The following is a 23,637-nucleotide window of genomic DNA, read 5'->3' as shown; positions in this document are numbered from 1 at the left end:
GGGTATGCCCCATCCCTCTAGGTGAAAACCTCCCCATTCTTCAAGAGCAGGGCAAACACAACCCTCTCTGTGAAGTATTTTCAACTCCAAGTGGAGTGAATGATTTTCTTCTCTCTGCTTCCACAGGACATTATACCAACCTCTGTTAGTAATAATAGCTAACCTTACCTTGTCTTTACTACCTGCCAGGCACTGTTCTAAGTGGTCTGCAAATAACCCTTGGAAACAGCTCTAGCCCAAACATTCTATTTCACAGATGAGAAAAATGGAAGCCCCAGAGGAGTAATAATTATTTATAACAATATTGATAATTATAAATTATTATAATTTATAGGAGTAATGATTATTCTAAATTATCAGTACAAATAATTTGTCCAAGCAAATAAGGGGCGGTACCAGGATTCCAATACCAAGTGATTACCCCAGATGAAGGCTCTTAACCACTACACTACTTTTGTTTTCTTGCCTGTCTTCCTCAATTAAATTGTGAACTCCAGAGAGCAGAGGCTGTTCCTTAATTCATCTTTGTTTCTTGGGCCTGGTCTAGAACTGGCCTGATAGTAGGTGAGGAACAAATATCAGTTGAATACTTGAATTAATAAACTTAGGTTTGGCCAGCTCCCCCTTGTGAACAAAAATTGGGAGAGTTTACCATGAATGAGAGAAGAATAGAGTGGAATCATGCTTTCTACTTCCAGTGGGGAATGGGGCTCAGCATATGTACCTGGCCCTCAGCTTCTGGCTTCCCCATCAAATGCAGGGAAAATGTACAGGCTCATATGCCATGATTACCACCTTCTCCTTATGTTATTATTAGGGGTGCAAATAAATGAGTTCATAATTGTATTTTAGAAGAATTGAAAATGAATGAGATATGCCCAGTAAAACTATAAGCCAGTAAAGCAGAAGGTACATTTATGAAATCAGAACACAACTGCAGAGTGCCTTGCCTTATGAGAGGGCTCCTAGTAATGATAGGTCAGATCTCACAGGAGGATTCTGCCTCTTAGGGACTGCATTAAGGTCTCCTTTTGTATAAGGTACTTACTGGTCTTACTAGGTCATGCTATATATTATAAGTGCAGAAAGCACAGAGGAGAATTCAGCCAGTGCTGAGACTTAAATGGGAAAGTCTAGAATACTCCTTCCCTCTCCTTTCCTTGGCTAACTCTAACTCATCCCCCAAGTTTCCGATTAAATGTCGTTGCCCAAGGGAAGTGTTCCCTGACCACCAAGACCAGGCAGGTTCTCTTTTAGTGCACTCCTGTTTGCCATCGGAGCTCTTTCATCTTAATAATTTACATTTAAATATGCATTTAAAAAATTTCTGCTGCCATACAAAGGCAAGGATTGTGTACATCTTGTACACTGCTATACCCGCAGCATCTAGCACAAGGTGGGCAGTTGATAAATATTAATTGTGTGAATAAATGGATAAATGAATGAATAAATTTGCAGGAACACGAAGCTGACACTATGAAAGATCTCTTCCACAGTCATAGATTGACTTCTTACTCATAATAGTTGCCATCTTTTCTAGACTTTATAAAAACTAGCAAGAAAATACAAACAGACTTACATTTTTAAACACTGCTTAAGGACTTTTAAAACAATGAAAGAAGAGTTAAAATGTTTGTTGACTGCAGCTTTCCAAAAAATAGTAGAAAAAATCAGAAAACTAAATCCAATTATTTTAAGTAATTTTAAAAGTAAGGTAAAATATTGGTCTTTAAATAATATTTTCTAGTTTCCTTTAGAATTATTCCACAATAATAATTTCTCTATAACCTTGAAGCTTGTTGAGCTCCAACCTCACAGAAGCCCTTTTAAAAGATCTTCTCATTTTATACAGAACATTAAATCTGACTTGAAATACACACTTTGGTATCTAAGAACCCTAGCACAGGAGATTAGTAGCCAAAAAAGCAATTAAGTTTACAGTAGGGTTACAGATACCATATCTACTACAACAGTTTGAAAAGTGAAGTAATGCAAAGGTCATATCAACAAGAAAAAAAAAACACTAAATAGTGGATTTTTTTTAAGAAACAAAGTCCCGTATTTCAAAATCTTTCCTTGTCATCTAATGACTACATGTGTTTGGGAGCTTAGAAAAAAACAAGAAAGGAGGAGGCAGCACTACTGAAGTTGGTAACTGGCACAAAAACCATGAACCAGGCTGTGAAATTGAAGCATCTGTGGCGTCAGGTTCCTGATTAACTTTTTCAATTTGATCTTAGATCCCATTCTAGTATGTCCAGGATTGTAGGATCCCAAGCTGGCTGGGTCTGTGTACGTGAGAGAAGCAGCAACAGCTTAGAGTTCAAATAAACACAGGCAACTCCCTCCAACAACTCACATGTGAAAGGCTGAGCTTCAGGGAAAAACCAACAGTGCTTTAGGACCAGACAATAATTGCACCTTTTTACATGAAGGTAAAGGTGTTCCCACAAAACAGCAGGACTATATGACACAGACACCAATTATAAGTCACCTTTGGTAACCTTGTTTAGTTACATAGCACTTACTATGTAAATCCCTGGATTTACAATGGTTATGTAGCCCATGAAACTATCTTTAGCTGGAGTTTCTCTTCTGTGTCAGTACCCTATTTTGAATGAACAGTGCTCTTAGATGAGCAGAAAAGATGTATTTAGCTCCCACCATTACAATTTCTGATCCCCTTTACTTTAGCTCTTTTGAAATAACATGAAAGCTTTGGCTTGTTAATTACTTTTAACCAGCCCATAGAAAAATTAGTTTATCTTCCTGATCAAAGCAAATTAGGCAGATCATGGTTGATTAGAATGCAACAGTAAAATCTCCATACTTTCTCTTCCATCCCCTTTCTCTCAGAAATAGGGTCTGTGTCAAATATGTAGGTATTTCCCACGGCCAGGCCGGACTCTGTTTCCAACAGGGACTGTGGCTTGGACAATGGTTCTTACACAGACACTAAAGTTCTTTAGTTCAGTCATTGTGTTCGAAAAGAACTAGTAACCCCTTAGCTAGCATTTGATGAAACATCTAGATTTACATATTTCCTTAATTGCATTTTTGAATGTGAGTGAGATTTATCTGACCAAAGTTAAATGCCTCCTTTATTCCCCTACCACAGGCAAAATTCAACTCCATGCTCTTAAAAAAAAAGTGAGATGGGGGTGTATGGAATCTTATTCAATTTCCATCTGAACAAATTTTAGGGTTTCAATAAAGTGGGACGAGGGAGTTACGTTACCCAAGACAGGAAAGATATATCTTTACCTTTCAAAGTGGAAATGTCAGCTTCTAAAGCTTTGGCTTGCTCAGCTCTTTCAAAAAGGCTATTTTGATTTTAAATGAATGCTATTCCTTGTTGCTGAATTCTCCAAATTGTTTGCTAAAAAGCTCTGAAATGATTGTCCTTAATAATTTCTAGCTAAAATGTCTGTTCTGTGACTGTAAAAACTGGAAAGCTAGGTTTTATTTTCTTTATTTATTTACTATAAATTAACAGTAAATCTTGCATTTAGCTCCATTTAAACCTCCCTCTGCAGCTGCCCATTTGAAAAATAAAATGGTTGCCTTCTTTCACTTCAGTGGGCACAATACAAAACATCCATTGAGCTTTCCCTTTATTGCAGCTGCCAATGCCCAGCCGACTTTTAACAAACCAACCAAGCGGAATCACAATGCAGCTGCAACATTTTATGGTATTTCTGTTGGTTCTCTTTTGAGACTGAAGGTGTTAATTAGGAATCAAAGAACACAACCCTGCCAGCTTTCTTTCACAAACCATACCCTGGTCACTGCAGTTTTCAGAAGAAAAATAAATCTAATAAAGGGATAAAAATGTTGTTTGTCACACCAGTAAAGTGTACTTAAGACCCTTTGATCAAAACCTTTTTATGTAGTCTTGTCAGATGGGCTGGAAATATTGTATTTTTTTCCTTTTCTCCCCCGTCTTCATGTGGACTTATCTAAATTTTGTATTTAATGTAAGACTGGAATAAAAAAGTATAAGCATAGTCATGTGTGGGAATGCTTTATAGGTGATAACTGGTCTCATTGAGTAGAATAATTTTGCTTCTTAGAAAATTTCTCATAGTCAATATTCCATCATGTGAAACTGGGTCTTCTATCAGTATATTATAATATTCTAACCATAAATTTTTATGCTTACAATTTACAAATATATCTGTCAATACTCTATTTACTATGGTTATTTATTACATAAATCTCTCAGTGTTTTAGAGGATCTTTTTATATATACAGAATTGAGTATTTTCATAGGCATAAAAACCATATCTATATGCACATATATATACGATGTTAATTTATCAAATAGTTTGTCGTTTTTGTATAATTTTTTGTGTATATTGAATATCATACATCCAAACAACAGTGTGCAGTCATTACCTTTAATCTTTAGTCAAAGTTAAAAGCTTAAAGTAAGTTTATGAAGTTAGCACTACTGGGAATTAGTCAAGCCTGCTAGCTTTCTCAGCACGAGGTTTTGCTGCTAGGTGCACAAATCATGCCAAAATCCATTAATCCTGCTAGAGAGAGGCAGAAAGAAGGTCTGCTTGTTGATTTAATGTTAATGAATGAATGGGCTCCTGAGGCTACCTACAGAGGCTCTCTAAACTGTAAAACAAATAAAGTCATTTTAAGTAATGCTCACGGCAGGAGAGTAAACAATGCTTCCAGATTTGTTGCCCAAAATGGGAGTGGGTGTGGGTGTGTGGAAACCTTCCATTTGCTACAATCCTGCTACACCTGCCCTATTGCAATACACACAATATCAAGCTGGTAGACTCCTAGAATGACTGAATTAGGAGAGACCTCAGAACATGTGTTCACCTCTCTTATTTTACAGATACAAAAATTGAGGCAGGGAGGATATGCATCTTGCCAGAGATTCTCTGGCTGATTAGCGGGGTAGCTGGGCTCAGATCAGTGGTTCTCAAACTTGGTCGCATATTGAATTTTCCTTGGGGAGTTAAAGTACATTCTGATGCCTAGCTCCTTCCCTCAGAAATTGTGATTTAGTTGGTTTGATGTGGGATCTGGGCTCTAAGATGGTTAAATTAGCTCCCAGTTGGAACTAATGTGTTGGCAAGTTTAAGAACTACAGACCTGGACTTCTAATGTAGTATACTACTCTCCTGCATTTTTTGGTTTTGTTTTTTGTTTGCTTTTTTTCCCCTGCACCATAGTGATAATCATTTCCCAGTTCCCAGGAGTATTCCGGTTGCTTTATCCTATAGGTTAGATATATATTTTGAGATTTTGAGGGTATTTCCACAATGAGTGTTTTTTTTTTCTTGTTCTTTCATGTATATGCAGAGATGTGGCCGTGGGGTTTGTGTGGGTGTGTGTGTTTGTGCGCGTGTGTGTGTGCCTTGTGGATACCTCGAAGGACTGTACTCTACCCATGGGGTGAGCCAGCTCCACAGTGGAGCCAGTAACCAAGCTCTGTGCTATGCTTGGCAGGTAGTCCTCTTGACTTACTCTTCTATCTGTCTTGCATTTCACCTCTCCTTTGAGTTTCTTTGGGTATTGTTTTATTTCTTTCTAATTTGCCACAGTCTCATCTCCTCTGGTCTGCCACTTTCTTCCTACCATCTCCTCTCCACTTGAAGGATTTCCCTTTGTCTGAGAGAGATCCTCTGACTCTTCACTGGAAATTATTCGACTTTTGCTGCCTTCTGCTTCCCTTGGTTTGGTGATTATTTACGCTGTTTGATAAAGGTGGGCTGGATGATACGTAGTAGATGTCTGACGGTTTCTTCCATGTTGGATTTAGAGTAGCAAAATAAATCAGCTTCCTGGTTTATTAATTCAGTAGGAACTCAGGAATTCCAGAATCATCTTTTTACACGTAGTAAGATATAAGGAGATTTCCCTTGTTTTTTTCAGACCTGCTCTCTTGATTTCATCAGTTATGGGAAAAGCCAGCTTGCCTCTTTTGCAGAAGGGTACAGAACATCTGCAGAGACAGTAATACGGGCTCATCCAATAGGATTAAAAGACTGTCTGCTCCAAGAACTGCTCACCTATCTCTCTTCTCCCCTGAGGATCACTGGACCTAATTCCAGAGGCTTCCTGCTTGAAACACAAGTCCAAGTGGTGCTTTGACCCCCTATTTAACTTTGAATCTCCTCTCCTACACAGATTCACATCATTGATACCTACTATTCTCAGAGAATGATATTAGCCTCATCGCCATCACTGACTGAAAGATCCTTCCTGCAATTATGTTGAATCAACTGCTTCTTATCAAAGATGAGTACTGAAGTTCCTCATGAAAATTAGATTATTTTGGATGTATTTTCGGGTAGACACAAGCCCATTCTTTAAATCAGTTTTTGTTCTTAAAGTAGAACTGTTTTTTCAGTTAATATAAAAAAAAAAGAAACACATTTTTGTTGTGTTGAAATCTCGGGTTTTCCTGAATGTATTTTTTGGCTCTGAAGGAAGGTTGAATTCCCGACCTTCTCTCAGTCCCCTGAAATCCATCATCTTTTGCCTGCCACTGTAGCAAATCAACAGCTGATACTGGAGCTTCTAAGAGCACAAGAAGCTACCAACCTGAATTTTTCTTTCACAGTCAGAAAAAGTCATGGGGGTGGATGAGATTAAAAAAAAAAAAAAAGGAAAGGATAAAAGCAATTCAAGCCCAGGACTACAAATTCTGGGTCATTCATTAAATTGTATCTGAGGAGTAGAGTCCTAACATCGTGCCATCAGCCTACTCTCTGTGACAAATTGTTCACTCAGCCCTCAGCTATCCTGGAGATTTGTGCAGTGTCTTCAAAATGCTACATACTCATGTGCAAATATGAAACCTCATTTAAAACTCATAATCTTTTGTCTATTTGATACCAAGGATCAGAAACAAAAGTTAGAATATTTTTATTTATAACAGTTGCTGGGTGAGGCCAAATTCATTTGAAGATGCCCCTTCTTTCTCCTCTAGTTCTTTACCTAGTGGGTGCCTTTCTGCTGTTCTTTTCTTGTTTTTAACATTAAGAAATCTTGTTTAATGAAAATTACACTTATACTTTTAAACATTCAGGGCAATTAATTTAGCTAATTTAGGGAATAATAGTAACAGACAACATGGTATACTTGAAAAGCATGAGTTTAGTATGATAATAACTGCACCATCATCAACAGAAATAATTGCACCTAACATTTAATGCATCCTACACAAGTGAGGTGCCATGCAAAGTGCTTTATGTGCATTATCTCACCAGTCTTCACAACAACTTAGTCAGGTAGATGTCATTATTGCCATCTTACATATGAGAAAACTGAGGCATTGAGTAACTTGTCAAGGTCACTGAAGATAAAGCTGCGATGGTCATCAAGAAATGTTCTCATTTCTAACATCAAGAGATGTTCTCATGTTGATAGTAACAACTATTTTACTGTTAGGAGGGTCAAATGAGGAACTATGGGTAAAAGCATCAACAGCACTTTTTGAATTTTTTTCCCTCTGTCTTGGGATATTACAAACAATCAGTCTGCCAAATTTAGAGGAAAGAAACTCTCTGTCATCACATTATAAGATTATATCAGAAATTATATCAAGTAGTCTCACTCCGTTGCACATTTTGTAGCTAGAAAATGGCATCTTATGTCTTAGGTATGTGGACAAAGTTTGAGTTTTACATAGAGTTTAGGGGAACAGAAGAGTGCCCTCCAGAGAGAAAACTGTGCTGACTGTCCTTCAAGTCTACCTGGGCTATGTGCCCTTTTGAAGTTGCCCAGATGCAGACATGCGTGGACACAGGGTGTTTTAAAATGTAGGTGTTAATATTATTCAGGTGTGATGAGGCCAACAGATCAGGAGGTGACTGCCATTAAACAGGGAGTTTGTTACTCACAGTTCCCAAGAGGAGAGGGCCCACCATTCCATGCAGAGCCACACAGGAAAGCTCTGGGCTCAGTCTGGAGATAGAAGGAACAGAAGAAAAGCATGGGCAAGGTCCTTTATTGTGGTCTCCATGGGAAGGAATGGACAAGGCAGGGTAAGCAGGTTTAGGATTGGCTAGTTGAATAATTCAGTGTGCTGTGGGATGTAGGGGCTATCCCAATTTATTGAAATCTGAGCTTGGGGTGAATAGAACAGGGGAATATTGACTTAGAGTTAAGAGCCCTGAAAGAGCCTGGGAATGGGAGTGGTTGTGGGGGTGTGGATTTTGGATTGGTTGGTTTGCATATGAAAGGTGCACTCCCAAGAAAATCATTTGCTATCTCCAGGAATTCTCTAGCCCTAGGAGGGGCAGTCTCTGTAGGAGCAGCAAGGCTCCAAGATGTCAAAGCACCATAAAATAGAGAAAATGAAAAACCTGATCAATATACAAGAATTCTGTGTTCTGATCCAATTTTCAAGGGGTATATAGTCCAGTAGTAGAAACAGACAAGTAGATGAAATATGGTGATCAAGTGTGGTGAGCACTATGATCAAAGTGGGTTCAGCATGATGTGGGAGCATCAAATACAGGTTTCTAAAATGTGGGGTTACAGAAAGCTTCCCAGAGGAGGTGACATTTGAGCTGAGTATGGAAAGACTCATAGAGGTTAGCAAAAGAAGAAAGGCAATCCCAGCAGATGGCAACACATGTGAACACCTGGAGGCATGCAATAGGGAAATTGTAAGATGCAGTTTGAAATGGCTGGAGAGAAGAGAGCTTGGGGTGTTAAATTCAGACTAAAGCTATCTCTTCACATATTCTAAGTTTGGCGTAAAAGTTCCTCCGTTCACAGTAAGCTGCAACCTAACTGGATGTGAAAAGAGACTGTAACCTCCTTTTGTCCCAAGCATCGAGTTTTGTCCAATCAAAGATGGCTAACCATTCAAACTCTGTTCAAATAAGGCAAACACCAAGCTGTAATCAATCCATCTGATCTGCACCCCACTTCCATTCACTGTTCTTCACTTTCCCTCTTCTGTCCATAAATCTTCTTCAAACCACATGGCATTGCCAGAATCTCTCTGAACCTATTCTGGTTTGGGGGCTGCCAAACTCTGTTAAGTTTAATTTGTTAAGTTTAATTAAACTCTGTTAAGTTTAATTTGTCTAAGGTTTTTCTTTTAACAGGGAGCTAGGGAGGGGGAATTGGCAGCAGGGGTTGCAGGTTAGGGATGAAGCAAAAACAGTTGGCTTTGTGGGCTAAACTGAGGTGTTAAAAGTTATTATGAAATCACAGGACACCATTGAAGGATTGAATATAGGTAAGACATGACCAGAGGTGCATCTTGAAGAGAGTAGCAGGATAGTAGGGAGTGTGTGTGTATGTGTTCGGGGTCTGTGTAGACCATGACAGGAAACTGCTACAGTTACCCAGGAAAAAAGTGAGTAGACCCTGGACTAGTGCAATTTCACTGCTAGAAGAGAAAGAGAACAGTTACAAGAGACATTAAGGCAACCAAAATGTGATCAAATTAAGGTCATAAATGAAATTTTAATTACAATATTCACATATTTAACTACTATGAACAGAGGCTGGGCCTGGTGGCTACTGCCTATAATCCCAGCACTTTGGAAGGCTGAGGTGGATAATTACTTGAGGCCAGGAGTTCGAGACCAGCCTGGGCAACATAGCCATACTCCCATTTTACCAAAAAAAGAAAAAAGAAGTAAATGACAACTATGAACAGACATTTGGGGAATTCATTATGCTTAATTATTCTTCAAACTAAATCTGAGTGTTCCTTTTTGCTTTGCAGATTTTTAGGTGATACAGAGACACTGTGTCTGTATTTACAGTGGACCAAAATAAGATGATATTGTTAAAATTCAGGTACACGTCTAGATATGGACATACATAACATGTGTAAACAATGGGCTATTTGGCAACATCTGGAAAAGTAACTGGGAGTTTTTGAGTTCATTTGAGTATTTGACATTGAAATGTAAAGGTGACCAAGAAGTAGTACTGGGCTGGGGTTTTCAGGAGATCTGGAGTCCAATTCTGTCTTTGCTAGCTGAGTGATTTTCGGAAAATGTCATTAACCCCTTATGAACATAAATTTCATCATCTGTGAAATAAAGACGTTGGATTAGGTAAATTCCAAGGTTCTTTCCATTCTAAATTCCCTGGGTAGCCATAGCTTTTGACTCACTGAAATCCTTTGTAACCCATTGAAGTGATTTTAATTCTGTTTATTTGGGCAATTAGGGTAATGCTCTAGCAATCACGATTAGATTTCAGTCTTGCATTGTGTAATGCGACCTTAGATATACAGCTTAGTCATTCTGGTAATTTGTGGATAAAAGATTATCCTTTTAGTTCTTCACAGAACTTACTCTAAATGTAGTTAGGTATTAGCTCAAGCTCTAAATTAGGTTTATTATAATTAACATAAATCTCCCCAAATTTGCTTTCCTTCGCAATACACAATTAATTATATTCTGAGATGTTCCTACAGCTAAGGCAAAGAGGGCTTCAAACTACTATGTAGTAGTCATTCAGGACGAGAACATATCTACCTAACACTTATGACTATAAGACTCTGGGGAAGTAGATGTTTTCCTGGAAGGCCAGCAGCTGGGAGGTGGAAGGTGGACACTTGCTGTCAGTTAATCATGCTGCTAAATCTTTTAAGATCTTCAAATGAGATATGCTCACATCCTGGGAGAATCTGGTTTAACTAGGATTTCCTTTTGCTACCCGAGCTTGAAGACTCAATAAAAAAGATCTTGAACTTCCTCCTGTACTAGTCCCAGAGAACAACAGCTGCTGAAGAACAGGGGCTGCACATGAGTTAAGATCTTCCACCACAGGAACAGTAATGTAGCTTTTCCAAATTAAAATCAGAGACCCCAGTTTTGGTGACTGGAGTTGATACTTAAATCCCAAGGACTCTTTTTTCTAAACTTCCCTTCATCTTCTAGTTTGAAGCCCTTGGTGGGGAAAGTGTCTGAGATAAGGAAAAGGCATCCTTTCAGTTCTCTGATACTATCTTGAAGCGAGGGATGGAGAAAGGCAAAGAGAGGCACAGGAGAAGTGTATCCCCTGGGAACAGGTGTCTAGTGGAGTCCAGTAACTCACAGTCTCTCAGTTCTGTCAGTACTGTCCCTTGGGTAGCAAATTTCTTCCATTAGCCCTTCCACCTCTCTTGCCATTCTTTTTCTAGGCTTTTCTCTATTGTACAGTTAACACTGTAACAATGATAGAGTAGGCCTATTGCCAAATGCAGGCATGTCTGCTAAGGGTCTCTTCAGGACAGGAAGTACAAAGACAAAATAAAGAGGAAGATTCTTTATTCTCAGTCTTTACTAGAAGACTCCAAATTCACTTTGTAGATTCACTCAACAAATACTGTGAAATAAATGTTTATTGTGAAAACTTCAATATATATACAAAATAGTTCATTAAGGAATATAATATCTTCTATGGAAATTTTTATTTGGTTTTCATAATCACATAATAATCACCACATATGTAAAAAACTGAAAGGTTACATTTTGTGCGGATAGATTTAAAGACAAATTGATTATGTAACAGAGTTCCTTCAAGTAAGTGCCTCATGAGAAAATTTATAACCTAAAACCTTCAAGCACCACGTGGTGTTTTGTGCATCGAACCAATAAACTCATTAAAATAACATTGCATAAACCCAAACACAACACATTGAAAGTTCTAACACAGCCCACATTAACCAACCAACTTTAAAATAATATCCTTGTTATGTACTAAGGTTAAAAATTCAGCAAATTCTTTATATTTTTTCCACTTGAGATCATGTGTGGTTTCCTACTTTCCTGAGAAGTACACTTTTGTGGCTTTTTTGATCAAAGAAAGGTTATTTTTACAAATCGACATCTTTTGTAGAGGTCTCTGCTCCACTTAATCAAGGTTTCAAGAAAAAAGGAGAACAAAAGTATTTACCAGTGTTTTAGTGAAACTTAAAAATTCTAAGGTTATTTTCTCAGTGTAGGCTTTGAAAAGAAGGCACGCGTGTAAGGTTAGTCACCACAGTTGTGTGTGTGTGTGTTTGTGTGTGTGTGAGGGAGACAAGGAGGAGGAAGGGGGAAATAAAGGAATTTGGCTGCAAACTGAGGAACAGTTTGAAACACTTGGCTTCTAGTTGTGAAAGATGAGCAACACGGAAAAAAGGACAGGCTAACAAGGGACCACTTGAGGAAAGCTTAATCTCGCCTGGCAGGCTGAGGAGGGAGGTCAGCTCCATGCACGCGTTCTCAGCTGGAGTTGGGCTCCCTTTGCCAGGACGATTGTCTTCTGCATTTCAGTTTCTGAACCAAACTGAAGGTGCCTTCAAGCAGCCAGTTCCACAGTCTCTCCCTTGTAAAGGGTCGGCCCTCCAAGGCTATGCCCTGCCAACGTTTGTATCATTTCTGCCAAGCAAGTGGCACAAAGGGAATTGTTTCTTGTTGGTGTGTGTATTAGTGTGTGCACGAGACACTTTCTTCCCCCTTGGCCATCACAGTCCTTGTTTGAAGAAGAAGCAAACACTCCTTCTGAAGGCAAGAAGGATAAAATGAGTGTGTGGAAAATGTGCATATAGAAAAAATAGGACATTTGAAAATTAGAGATTGTTGAATAATTTTAAATTGTTAAGTCAGTAAAAAGCTGGAGTATGAGAATACTATTTTAAAACATTCTAGAGACTGTACCCCAAACATATCCTAATTTTTCTAAACATCAGTACTGTTCTTTCTGTTGACTTTGTAATACAATAAATGATTAATGTATATCAGGTTAATAAGCTGAATTAAAGGACTGAGGAAATTAAATGCATAGTTCAGAAAAGGTTTTTCATTGTTTGAAGGAGGGGACTTTTCTATGACTTATCCAGATTTCTAATTGACACATAAGTCTGTATCACTAATTGTCTAATGGTTAAACCATGCAGAGTTTAAAAATATGTTGGGGGATTTGATAAAACTTTGAAACAATTTTCTATTGTGAATCAAATGAATAACATTATGATACCTTTGTGACAACAATTTATCTCATCTCATCCATTTTAAAGGTGAATACAGGCTCAAATAGAATTTGCCTGTTAAGAAAGTTCATGTCTGTCTGAACTGAGAAATAGTTCCAAAGAATGCAGCTACTTAATTTGACACATAGATACGGTTATGGGAAAAAAGTTTTATTCTTGCCTAGGTGGTTACCAATCTATTGATCCCTCTTCACAATATTCTGGCAGCTACTGCAACTTATCTCTGATTTGAAGACAAGAAAAATTGTTTCTGTGGTAGTAAGAAAATGGATATATAAAAAGATGTCTACTAAACTTGTAATATTGGCCCTAAACTATATAACGTAATTCTCACATTATTTGAAAATTGAAAACTGCATTTTGCTCTGGAATTCCCTGAAAAAATATTTCTGGTATTAGGGCTTCATAAATTGTGTTCCTGAAAAGAAAAATGGACCAAAATATTTCAGCACCAATTAAAATGATTACAAGGCATAAGTATAAATGGGAAAGCCTGTTTTCTTGGGTTGCTGTAAACTGGCCCTGAAGATAACTTCAAAGGAAGTCCAAAAATATTTTGAGCAATGGAAATACTTGAAATAAGCTTACAGTAAGCTTACCTAATAAGAGGTACTATTATCATTCCTAACGTCACAAGTTGCCCCACCACAAGGGGGGCATTGACTGAGTAAAGTATTTAGTACCTTTGCGGGGCCTATGACTGAGTAAAGTATTTAGTGCCGAACACTTAGGAAACACAATACAACTATCAGTTATTATGACTATTGCTATTACAATAATAAAGTAATTTATACATGTAAATCATGGCATGTGTTGAAATAAACAACTCATTGCATCATTTAAACTGAACACAATTCAGCTGTATTTCAAATGGGGCTGGACAATAATTGTGGCCAGCAGCCTCGTGTTGTTCGTACTTGCAGACTAGTAGTTCTCACTTGTCTTTCTCTGACTCCTATTAGCCACCGGGATTTCAGCAACTGGTTCAGCCAATTCTACTCAATTCGACATTACCGGTATTTACTGAACTCCCTTAAGAGCCAGGCATTGGTATAGGCACTTAGGATATAAAGTGGAAAATGCCCTACCCTGGAGGAGCTCACAGCCAAAGAAGAATAAGCCCTGAAGGAAAGAGCCCACCATGAAACCCTAGGGTGTTATTCCATCTGACTTTCAGGAAGTTGTTTACACGGTCAGGAGTTGGTTCCTTTGCATACTCTCCAAGTAAATCTCAGCGTCTCCAATTCCAGACTTAAACATTAAAAAGAGAAGTAATACATGAGGATATACGGAAGCACTTCTGCTTATGAAACATCTTTTAAATAGTTTTCCACTAATGCTAACACCCTGTTAAGAGCCTTTTAGCATTACCACTAGATATATTATTCCATTTCTTGAAATCAAATGACTAATGTTTTTCTCCCTTCCAGTTTCAAGCCAGGCATTCCCATTGGGCTTAATCCATTAAACAGAAAAATGCCACAGATTTTAAGAAAGGACCTGCTTCCCACCATACAACTTACGGATAACAAAATCAGTTTTGAATTACGAGAATTTAATTAAAAATTCCACATTATAGACTATGAAATGTCTCCTTTTGGCATAGAGTTCCATAGGTGAAATTGGGCATGTAGTTGGTTATTTACAATGGTTAAATTAAAGTGTGGATTAAAGCTGACAGATCTGGGAATAAAAGAGTTGCAGTGGGCTAGAACTCATGGGCAGATTTAACAAGTGAAATTCTACCAAGATACATCAAAAATAGCAACAGGACTAGATACTCAGCTCATTTTGTTTTATTTGTAATATACCAATTGTGGCTTTAGTGCCAGTCTGATTCATCTCTCTACTACAAAATGAGGCTCTATAAAGGAAAATATTGCAACTGGAGTGAGGAAGTTGAATCTTATAGGAAGGAATTTGTCTTCTCATGAAGACTTCAGTTTACCAGAAGTATCTATTGGGGAAGTGTTTACAAGAAAATGTGCCATTTAGCATTATTCTAAATTTGCATAATAACTGAACCAAACAAAAACATTACTTCACAAAACTGTTCATTGGACAACCCACTACTGTTTTTCATTTCTGTCTTACGGCATTTGATTTAGATTATTCAGAAACATACTTAAATTTGTAGCTAAAATGACTTAAATGCACGAATTTGATAGAAGAAATACAAAAAAATGCTTTGCTAAGGTAAGTCAAAATTAAGTATCAGTTATAAAATTATAAATATTCTATAATGTCTTTAATTTTGATAGCTTTATTGGGTTAATTGTTTGGTCTGAAATTTCTATGCCTTTGATAGATATATATTTTGAAAACTGAAAACAATAAAACAGTTCAGATAAAATACTTAACTCTCAGAAATCATAGACCAGTTTTGTGTTTCTAAACTTCTTTAAACACATCCAAGTGTGACTGGTCTATTATCGAAACATGATGTTGTTTAACTACACAGGCTATTTCTTGATTCCGATCTTCTAACTCATTTGATTGCTACCTTTTGTTGCTACATCAGAACTCCTTTACTTTGAGGAAAATGCATAAGGAAGAAAGAAAAAAACTGAAGATCATGTTTATTACATGTAAAAATTCATTCTTGTCACACCAACTCTGCCATGCATATGTTAAATATATTCAGTAAATATTTATTTTAAATTTATGCCACAAAATTGTTTGAATGAGCTCACTACTTTAAAAAATTACTTAGACTAGTTATCAGTTAGTTGTAATAATTCACCATAACAAAAACACTATGGAAAAAATCCCCAGGAATCCTGGAGAAAAAGAAAGAACTTCATTAAAATGAAGAAAATTTACTGGCATCATTATATTTTAAACAATTCTAAAAGGACATCTTAGAGCAAACTGTATAATGTTTGTAATTGTCTAAATGTTAAGGCTGTTATAAGAGTTACTATTTTTGTAATCATTTCTAAAGTACATTTTCTTTTATTTAAGATAAGAGAAGCAGAACTATATTAACTCATTTTCAAAGACGATTCTAAAAAGGATCTTTCATTTTGAAACTGCATCTTAAACACTTAAAACACATTTATGATATTAAGGCGGTGCCTGATTTAACTAATTGTGGCTTTTGTTGCATTCTTATTAACATTAGTTTTACAAGTTATGTGTAAAATTAAATTTTGTTTCAAAGTTACATATGAAAAAGTAACCAAACTACATATAATTAAAAAAATATCTTTTCTCTGGTCCCTTTGGTTTATATAACATAAATTTGCTTATGGATGAAATGTGAATGCCTTTAAGCAACAGCAAAGAAAAATTCAGTTTTCTCTTTGAAATAAAATAGCTGTTCTGGACCAATAAAGAAAAGTATATTTATTATATTAGGATGTTCATTAGGATTTAGTTTTCTGTCTGAATGTCACACTAACTAGATGACAGACACATCAAAGTAGCAGAGAGTTTACTTTTAAGACCGTATTAATAAAAATGTCCACATTTGATGTATTAAAATAACTTACCTATACTAAGATTAGGTGCTAGAACTACTTTATTTAGGACAGATCACAACTGGTAGATAGAGATGTATTAAATGTCGTAAACCATTATTGTCTTTTATATCTCATCCTTGGTATGTTCCTTATTTTCTGCTAAGTAGACTTTATTAGCCCCTGTTAGTAAAATCAGAGCCCATAACCACTTGCTGGGGGAGCAGGGGGAGAGAAGAGATGAAGATTGAGATTTTTCCAGCGTTTTCACTTGGTTTATTGGTCCAGTTAAAGACCTACTGTGGAAGGCAGCTCAGTAAGAAAAGAGAATCAATATTAATATTTGCACTGGCTTAAAATTTTGCTTTTCTGGGAAAAAAAGATTACAAAATGGCATATAAATAGTGCTTGCATTCTGTGAAGAGATGTAGGAAACTTTCTTTACCTACAAGTCTGACTAGCCAGCTCTCAGACTGTGGTAAATGTGTACAGCTACTTGCCAAATGTGTACAGCTGGAACTTGCCATCATCAATCTGTTTGAAGAAAAGGAAATGCTTGTTCTTTTTTTGAGAGGGATTGGGAGATAAGATTTTGACTAAATAAATGATGATAACCTCTTACAAATAATAAAAGATAGTAGTCCTGGCTTTTTACCACATCAGTCTTTGTACACTGCAACTTTTTCATCAAGGCTTAATTTCTACTGGGCCCCAGTGGAGTGGAGCTATAACTTTGTGTTCCCTTTCAACATCAAAGGGAAGTTATTCCTTTAAATAAGAAAATCAGTAGAACACATACTCATTTATTTGAATATGAATAAATCAAAATTCCTCTTTTATGTTTTGGCTGCACAAGTGAAGACAGAAATGGTCAGAGAATACTAGGTGTAACCAAAAGAGGGCATCATCTACCCTTAATGTCTGCACAGCTTCCTGTGGTTGTAAAAAACCAACAAAGCCCCCAAATCCTCAACACCTGCTCAAAGGGCATCCCATGGGCCCTGGCACTTTTTAGTATATAGGGACACCAAATTATGAAATCACACATTATAAAGAACACCACATTGGTTATTTACTTCAGGACTGACTTCTATATTCAGCACTCGTATTCCCTGAACTGTGTTGCATTAGAAATAAGTATTTAACATTTACTGTATCACTTTTTACAGACACTCTGAGTTTAATATTTCATAGGGCACTGGGAAAATGTCTTCTTAGGCCAGGGTACAGGCTGTCATCACATGAGAATAATATGGCACTTAATTTCCTAATAGTATCTTAACTTCAAGAGGTTATCTATAATATAGATAGATAGATTGTTCTATCTATAGATAGATAGGGAACATTGGCAGTAGGTGGCAGTAAGTTCTCCTGAGCACATGGAGGACACAGTTAAATGCATTTGAGGTATGTGGGAAATGGTTTAAAGCAGAATTTTATGCCAACTTTTAGTAACGGAAGCCTAACAAATGTTTGTTCTTTCAAGTGAGAGAAGAAAGCAATCTGGAACTATTCATAAGCTTATTTTCTGTATTCTTAAACATATTTTATAATGAATGTATGATTTAAATAGTAGGTTAAGTGTTTGGGGGTACTGCACACCTCCCTTGCATACAGTCAAACTTCTTCAGGGTGATGGGGAAGAGGAGTTATAGGCTGCTGAGCAAAATTGCCAAACTGGTCTCAGAAATTCACTGCATTGGAGAGCGCGGGATCCTTGCAACACTGACTTTAGCAGTTAAACTAGAGTGGTTGGGGATGAGTATTCTGCTTTGTAGTAGAGATAGCTGTTCAGGAGGAGGAAATGTGAATTCTGAGAGCATGATCATTTAGGAGAGATTTCCATTCCTGGAACAATATCACTACCACATGCACGTGTGCAATTGAAGGGAAACCTGGTGGGGAAAATAGTTTTAACATTCTTTCAGGTAAAAAAGAAAAAGCAGTCAAAATAGCTTTATGGTAGAGGAGGAGGCGACCTGCCATCTACCAATCCTAAAATCTAGCAGGATGGTACCTTTCTTTAAAGACAATATTGAAGCCAGTAAAAGATGTTTTTTTCTTCTTCACTCTGTCTCCAGAAAAAGAATCACTACCTAGTGGAAAATGTTGTGCAAGCCTCTTCATGTTTCTTCCCTCCAGAAAACAACTAAACAGATGGAAGAACTGGTTCACAAACATCCCAACTCTCTCCTGCCAAGGTACATCAGAGAAGCCGAAAACTGGGACTGCATGGGCTTGGGGTGGGCTCGCTGCAATGTCTTGAACTAAAACCTAAATGTTTCACCTTGTGGTAAGGAGCACCTGTTTCCCAGAGTGGCCTAGAACCTGGTGTGTCTGCTGGACGGAATGAAGCCCTAGATGCTTCGCACGGGGGTGGAGAGAGTAGTTGCCTTGGTCTCCGAGAATAGGGTTCCTCCTGGGTCACCGCGTTCACCCAACCACCTGTTACCTTCGGGCCTGGGTTTTCCACAGGAAAAATTATGCAATGAGCCGCTGCCTCAGGGCTTTGGAAGTTGCAGTGGGGGAGAGAAGGGGTGGGAGAATCCCCCAGGGATGATAGAGAGCTTCAGGTCTCCCTTTGGGTGTCGGTGCCGCTGTTTACCAGCCCAACAGCCTTCAGCCCACTTCCCCTTTCCTCCCCGGGGGAAGAGATGGTTAAAGATTACACAGCGGCCGCGGGCACTTCAAAGGGCGGCGCGGGCAGCCAAAGGTAAAGATAACGTTCTGGCAGCTATAATCGGGGTTTGTGGTTGCCACATTTTAATCACGCCGTTAAAAAAGAAAGAAAACAAAAAGAAAGGAGGGAGCGAAGGAAGGAAGAAGGGAGGAAGGAAGGGAGGAAAAGAGGAAAAAAAAAAAACCAAAAAGGTTACATCACGTCACTGTGCAAGGGATGCAGACTAAAAACCCTTTGGAGCTGGGCAAGTTGTTTCTTCTTTGGGGAAGCTTTCTATAGACCATCTTTTCGTGGAATGCGACTAGACGCAGAGAGGCGGTTGGGGCGGGGACCAGATGGCAGCCTGCCTTTGGGTACCAGGCTCTGGGTCACAAATGCCCACTCCGCACGCAAATGCCTGCATTTGCAGGAATTCGCCCTGCGATGTTTCTAGCGCTGGACTGGGAAGCTGCGGCGCAGCAGCGCTTTCCCGGGTTGCACTCGAAGCCATTTCTCTGCGGGTCCAGAAAGTGCCGGCACGCTACTCCCCGAGACACGTGCATTTCTCTGGGGGCCATAACAGGCCTGGCCAGGATGCCCTTGACAAACTCGCCCCCCTCCCCCCCGAGCAGGCGGGAGCCAAGGAGCCTCCAGCCTCGCCTTGGACAAACCTGCCTTCCCCTCTTAGCCTCTCTCCCGGAGTGACGTGGGGAAGTACTTACAGGTAGGAGGTGAAGACGCTGAGGTTGGAAGGCAGCTCCGAGAGCCCCAGGTCGGAGCAGTCCACCCTGAGCAACATCCTGCCGTCGGGCTCGCAATGACAGTGTGTGGGGCAGCCCCGCAGCAACGCACCAGACCTGGGCGAGCTGCCCCCGGCCGCCAGCTGCAGCAGCACAGGCAAGGACAGCAGCACACCGAGCCGGGAGGTGTCCATGGTGCCCGAAGTAGGGGGCCACGAGCTGGACGCGGGCGGAGGGCAGCACCGGATTGCTACGGGCCGTGGCGCGCCGGGCGCTGCTCCGTGGGCTTCTGCAACTCAGCGGGCGTCTGCAGCGCCAGGCGCCGCGTTCCTGTCCCCCCGGCGTGGGCGGCAAGGAGAAGCGCGGCGGGGACTGAGGTGCCGGTTGCCGCCACGCCGGCCTTCGGGGCAGCCCTGGCTGCAGCGGCGACAGTGGCGGTGCGCCTTGCTGCTGCTCGCGGCCTGAGCGGTGTGGAGCAGCATCTCTGCTTGCACGCTCGTTTTTTAAAGCGCTCCAGCCCGAATTGCGCGCCCAGTGACGTCAGCGCAGCCTGGCTTCCCAGGCACCCCCCGCCCGGCCCCACTTTCCCTCTACTTGTCCCCTCCCTCCTTTCCCAAGTCCTGGGCTGGGAGGCAGCAGGCAGCGCGCGGTGCTGGCGAGTTCTCGGCGCTCCCACTGAGCCTCCTCCGGGAGGATTCAGCGCTCAGCGCCGCGCGCCGGAATAGGGGACGCCCCCACCCTTACCCCTTCATGCGTCCTGGAGACCCAGATCTAAGAGTCGAGAAGGACCTGCTTCGGAGAGACCTAAACAGACGCACGAGGACTGGAGGATGCCGCACGTTTCCTCCGAGCCCTCTTCAAATAATGGATGAGATACTTGGAGTGATTAAACAGAATAAAACAAAACAAAAACACAAAAACTAAAATCCGATGCAGAGAAATAGTTACGTTATCAGGGTAAGGAGGCAGGCGTCCCCGGCGAATGATAGGTGGCCTTTTTGATCCTTACGTCTGCCGCACTGTCTGGCTCGCTTTTGCCCTAAAATCAAAGTGCTAGGCTAATCGCTAAATAAATACAGCTCCTGAGCGAGCACTCCACTGCTGCCTTCCTATCTCTTGCGGGGTGAGGAAGTCAAAGTGACTAATTTGTTTTTTAAAAGTGGTTTAGAATACCCTAGAAGTCACTTTTAGTAAATCGATGCCAGACTGACAGATGGCTGTTTGCTAACTTCCAGGGACTTTTCGTCTTAAGTGTCCCAGGGCTCTCTGAACTGAGAGCAGTCCCACCTACGTGAGTGACACTGGGCTCTGAGAACCGCTGCAGAGCGCCAGGGGGAAAATGCATGTTCTTGCTTCAAAAAGTGTCCTACAGTGAATCTGCAGGAAAAAGGAGGAAAAGGATGCAGGGCTTTCTTGGAGAGAAGCCCTCGGTGAGGTACAAATAGTCCTCGCCAGACCTGAGTGAGCTGCTGAAAGAGGTGGTATTCCAAGCCTGCCACACCAACTCTCAAAAATGCAGTTTTCACTCTGGGGCACAATGCCTCACAGCCCATGAAGACAGGAAACCCTTTTGATTTTCCAAGTCCTTTTTAATCTCCCTCCACTTAGACTGCCCAGCCAAATTTCTCAAATAAACGTGTAAATTTTAGAGTTGGGAAGATGTTTCTCTGTGCAGTGTATGTGCCTTCCTTCATGTCCAAACCTCGCTGTTTGTTCACCTAAAATATATAATTTCTTGACCACAATCTGTAGTCTGAACATCTTCCTTTCTTGGGTGAAAAAACAAACAACAAACAAAACACTTGACAGTGCTAGTGCCACTGAAAATTGTGAGTTAACTCCGGTTTCTGCACAATCAGTACAGAGAGCCCGCGTCTCTGGATACCCTTTTCCTTCACTTTTCCCTGTGTATACCACATTCACTGCTACTCTGTGCTTATTCTCACATTATTCTTGCTTCCCTTAGCCATTCTTTCCACATTTAAAGAATGCCTACCGTGTGTCTTTCTTCCTTTTTTTCAACATTTAAAAAAAAATTTCAATGGCTTTTGGGGTACAAGTGGGTTTTGGTTATATGGATGAATTATATAGTGGTGAATTTTGAGATTTTAGTGCACTCATCACCTAAGTAGTGTATGTTGTACCCAATATGTAGTTTTTAATCCCACACCCTTCTCCTACCCTCCCCTTTTGGGGTCTCCAAAGTCCATTATAACACTCTGTATGCTTTTGCATATTCGTAGCTTAGCTCCCACTTATAAGTGGGAAAATATGGTATTTGGTTTTCCATTCCTGAGTTACTTCACTTAGAATAATGGCCTTCAGCTCCCTTCACGTTGCTACAAAAGACTTTATTTTATTCCTTTTTATGGCTGAGTACTATTCCATGCTGTATGTATACCACATTTTCTTTATCCACTCACTGGTTGATGGGCACTTATGTTGGTTCCATATCTTTGCAATTGTGAACTGAGATGCAATAAACATACGTGTGCATGTGTCTTCTTCATATAATAACGTCTTTTCCTTTGAATAGTGATATGGTTTGGCTCTGTGTCCCCACCCAAATCTCATGTCGAATTGTAATCCCAAGCATTGGAGGAGGGGCCTGGTGGGAGGTGATTGAATCATGGGGGTGGATTTCCCCCTTGCTGTTCTCATGATAGTGAGTTCTCATGAGATCTGGTTGTTTAAAAATGTGTTGCATTCCACCTTTGCCCTCTCTCTCCTGCTTCCCCATGAGAAGACGTGCCTGCTTCCCCTTCTTCTTCCACCATGATTGTAAGTTTCCTGAGGCCTCCCCAGCCATGCTTCCTGTACAACCTGTGGAACCATGAGCCAATTAAACCTCTTTTCATTATAAATTACCCATTCTCAGGTAGTTCTTTATAGCAATGTGAGAATGGACTAATACAGAAAATTGGTACCAGGAGTGGGGCATTGCTATAAAGATATCTGAAAATGTGGAAGCAATTTTGTAACTTGGTAATGGGCAGAGGTTGGAACAGTTTGAATGGCTCAGAAGAAGACAGGAAGAAGAGGGAATGTTTGAAACTTCCCACAGACTTGTTAAATTGTTGTGACCAAAATGCTGATAGTGACACGGACACTGAAGTCCAGGCTGAGGTGGTCTCAGATGGAGATGAAGAACTTATTGGGAATTGGAGCAAAGATCACTTTTGTTATTCATTAGCAAAGAGGTTGTAGGCATTGTGCCCTTGCCCTAGAGATCTGTGGAACTTTGAACTTGAGAGTGATGATTTAGGGTATCTGGCAGAAGAAATTTCTAAGTGGCAAAGCATTCAACATGTGACCTGGGTGCTTCTAACAGCATAAGCTTATATTTGTGAGCAAAGAGATTATCTGAAACTGAAACATATTTAAAAGGAAAACAGAGTGTAAAAGTTTGGAAAATTTGCAGCCCTGCCAAGTGGTAGAAAAGAAAAACCCATTTTCTCAGGAGGAATTCAAGCTGGGCCTAGGAAGGAAGAATGATTTTACAGGCTGGGCCCAGGGTCTGGGTGTCCCACTTCCTTGAGCCCCACTGCCCTGACCAACCTCAAGACACTGCTCCCTGCATCCCAGCCACTCCAGTTCTAGCCATGACTAAAAGGGCCCAAATATTTCTGAGGCAGCTGCTCTAGAGAGTGTAAACCATGAGCCTTGGCAGCTTTCACTTGGTGGTAAGCCAGTGGGTATGCAGAGGGCAAGAGTTGAGGCTTGGTTGCTTCCACCTAGATTTCAGAGGATGTATGGAAATGCCTGGATGTCCAGGCAGATGTCTGCTGCAGGGGTGAAGCCCTCATGGAAAAC

General features: G+C 40.0%; 1 protein-coding gene across 1 annotated transcript in view; it reads right to left on the bottom strand.

Moving 5' to 3' along the window:
- The window catches only part of LGR5 (leucine rich repeat containing G protein-coupled receptor 5), a 145,989-nt gene extending 125,558 nt beyond the window's left edge, over positions 1-20,431 (bottom strand). The window contains exon 1 of the mRNA XM_002823516.4: positions 19,807-20,431. Within this exon, the coding sequence (XP_002823562.3) occupies positions 19,807-20,018 (212 nt within the window). The 5' untranslated portion in view covers positions 20,019-20,431. The remainder of the gene's footprint in view (positions 1-19,806) is intronic.
- Positions 20,432-23,637: the final 3,206 nt, after the last annotated feature.

The sequence above is a fragment of the Pongo abelii genome, chromosome 10 (genome assembly GCF_028885655.2).
Source record: "Pongo abelii isolate AG06213 chromosome 10, NHGRI_mPonAbe1-v2.0_pri, whole genome shotgun sequence".
NCBI classification, from domain to species: domain Eukaryota; kingdom Metazoa; phylum Chordata; class Mammalia; order Primates; family Hominidae; genus Pongo; species Pongo abelii.
Note: the sequence above shows the minus strand (reverse complement) of the source record. Positions and strands in the feature narration are given on the sequence as shown.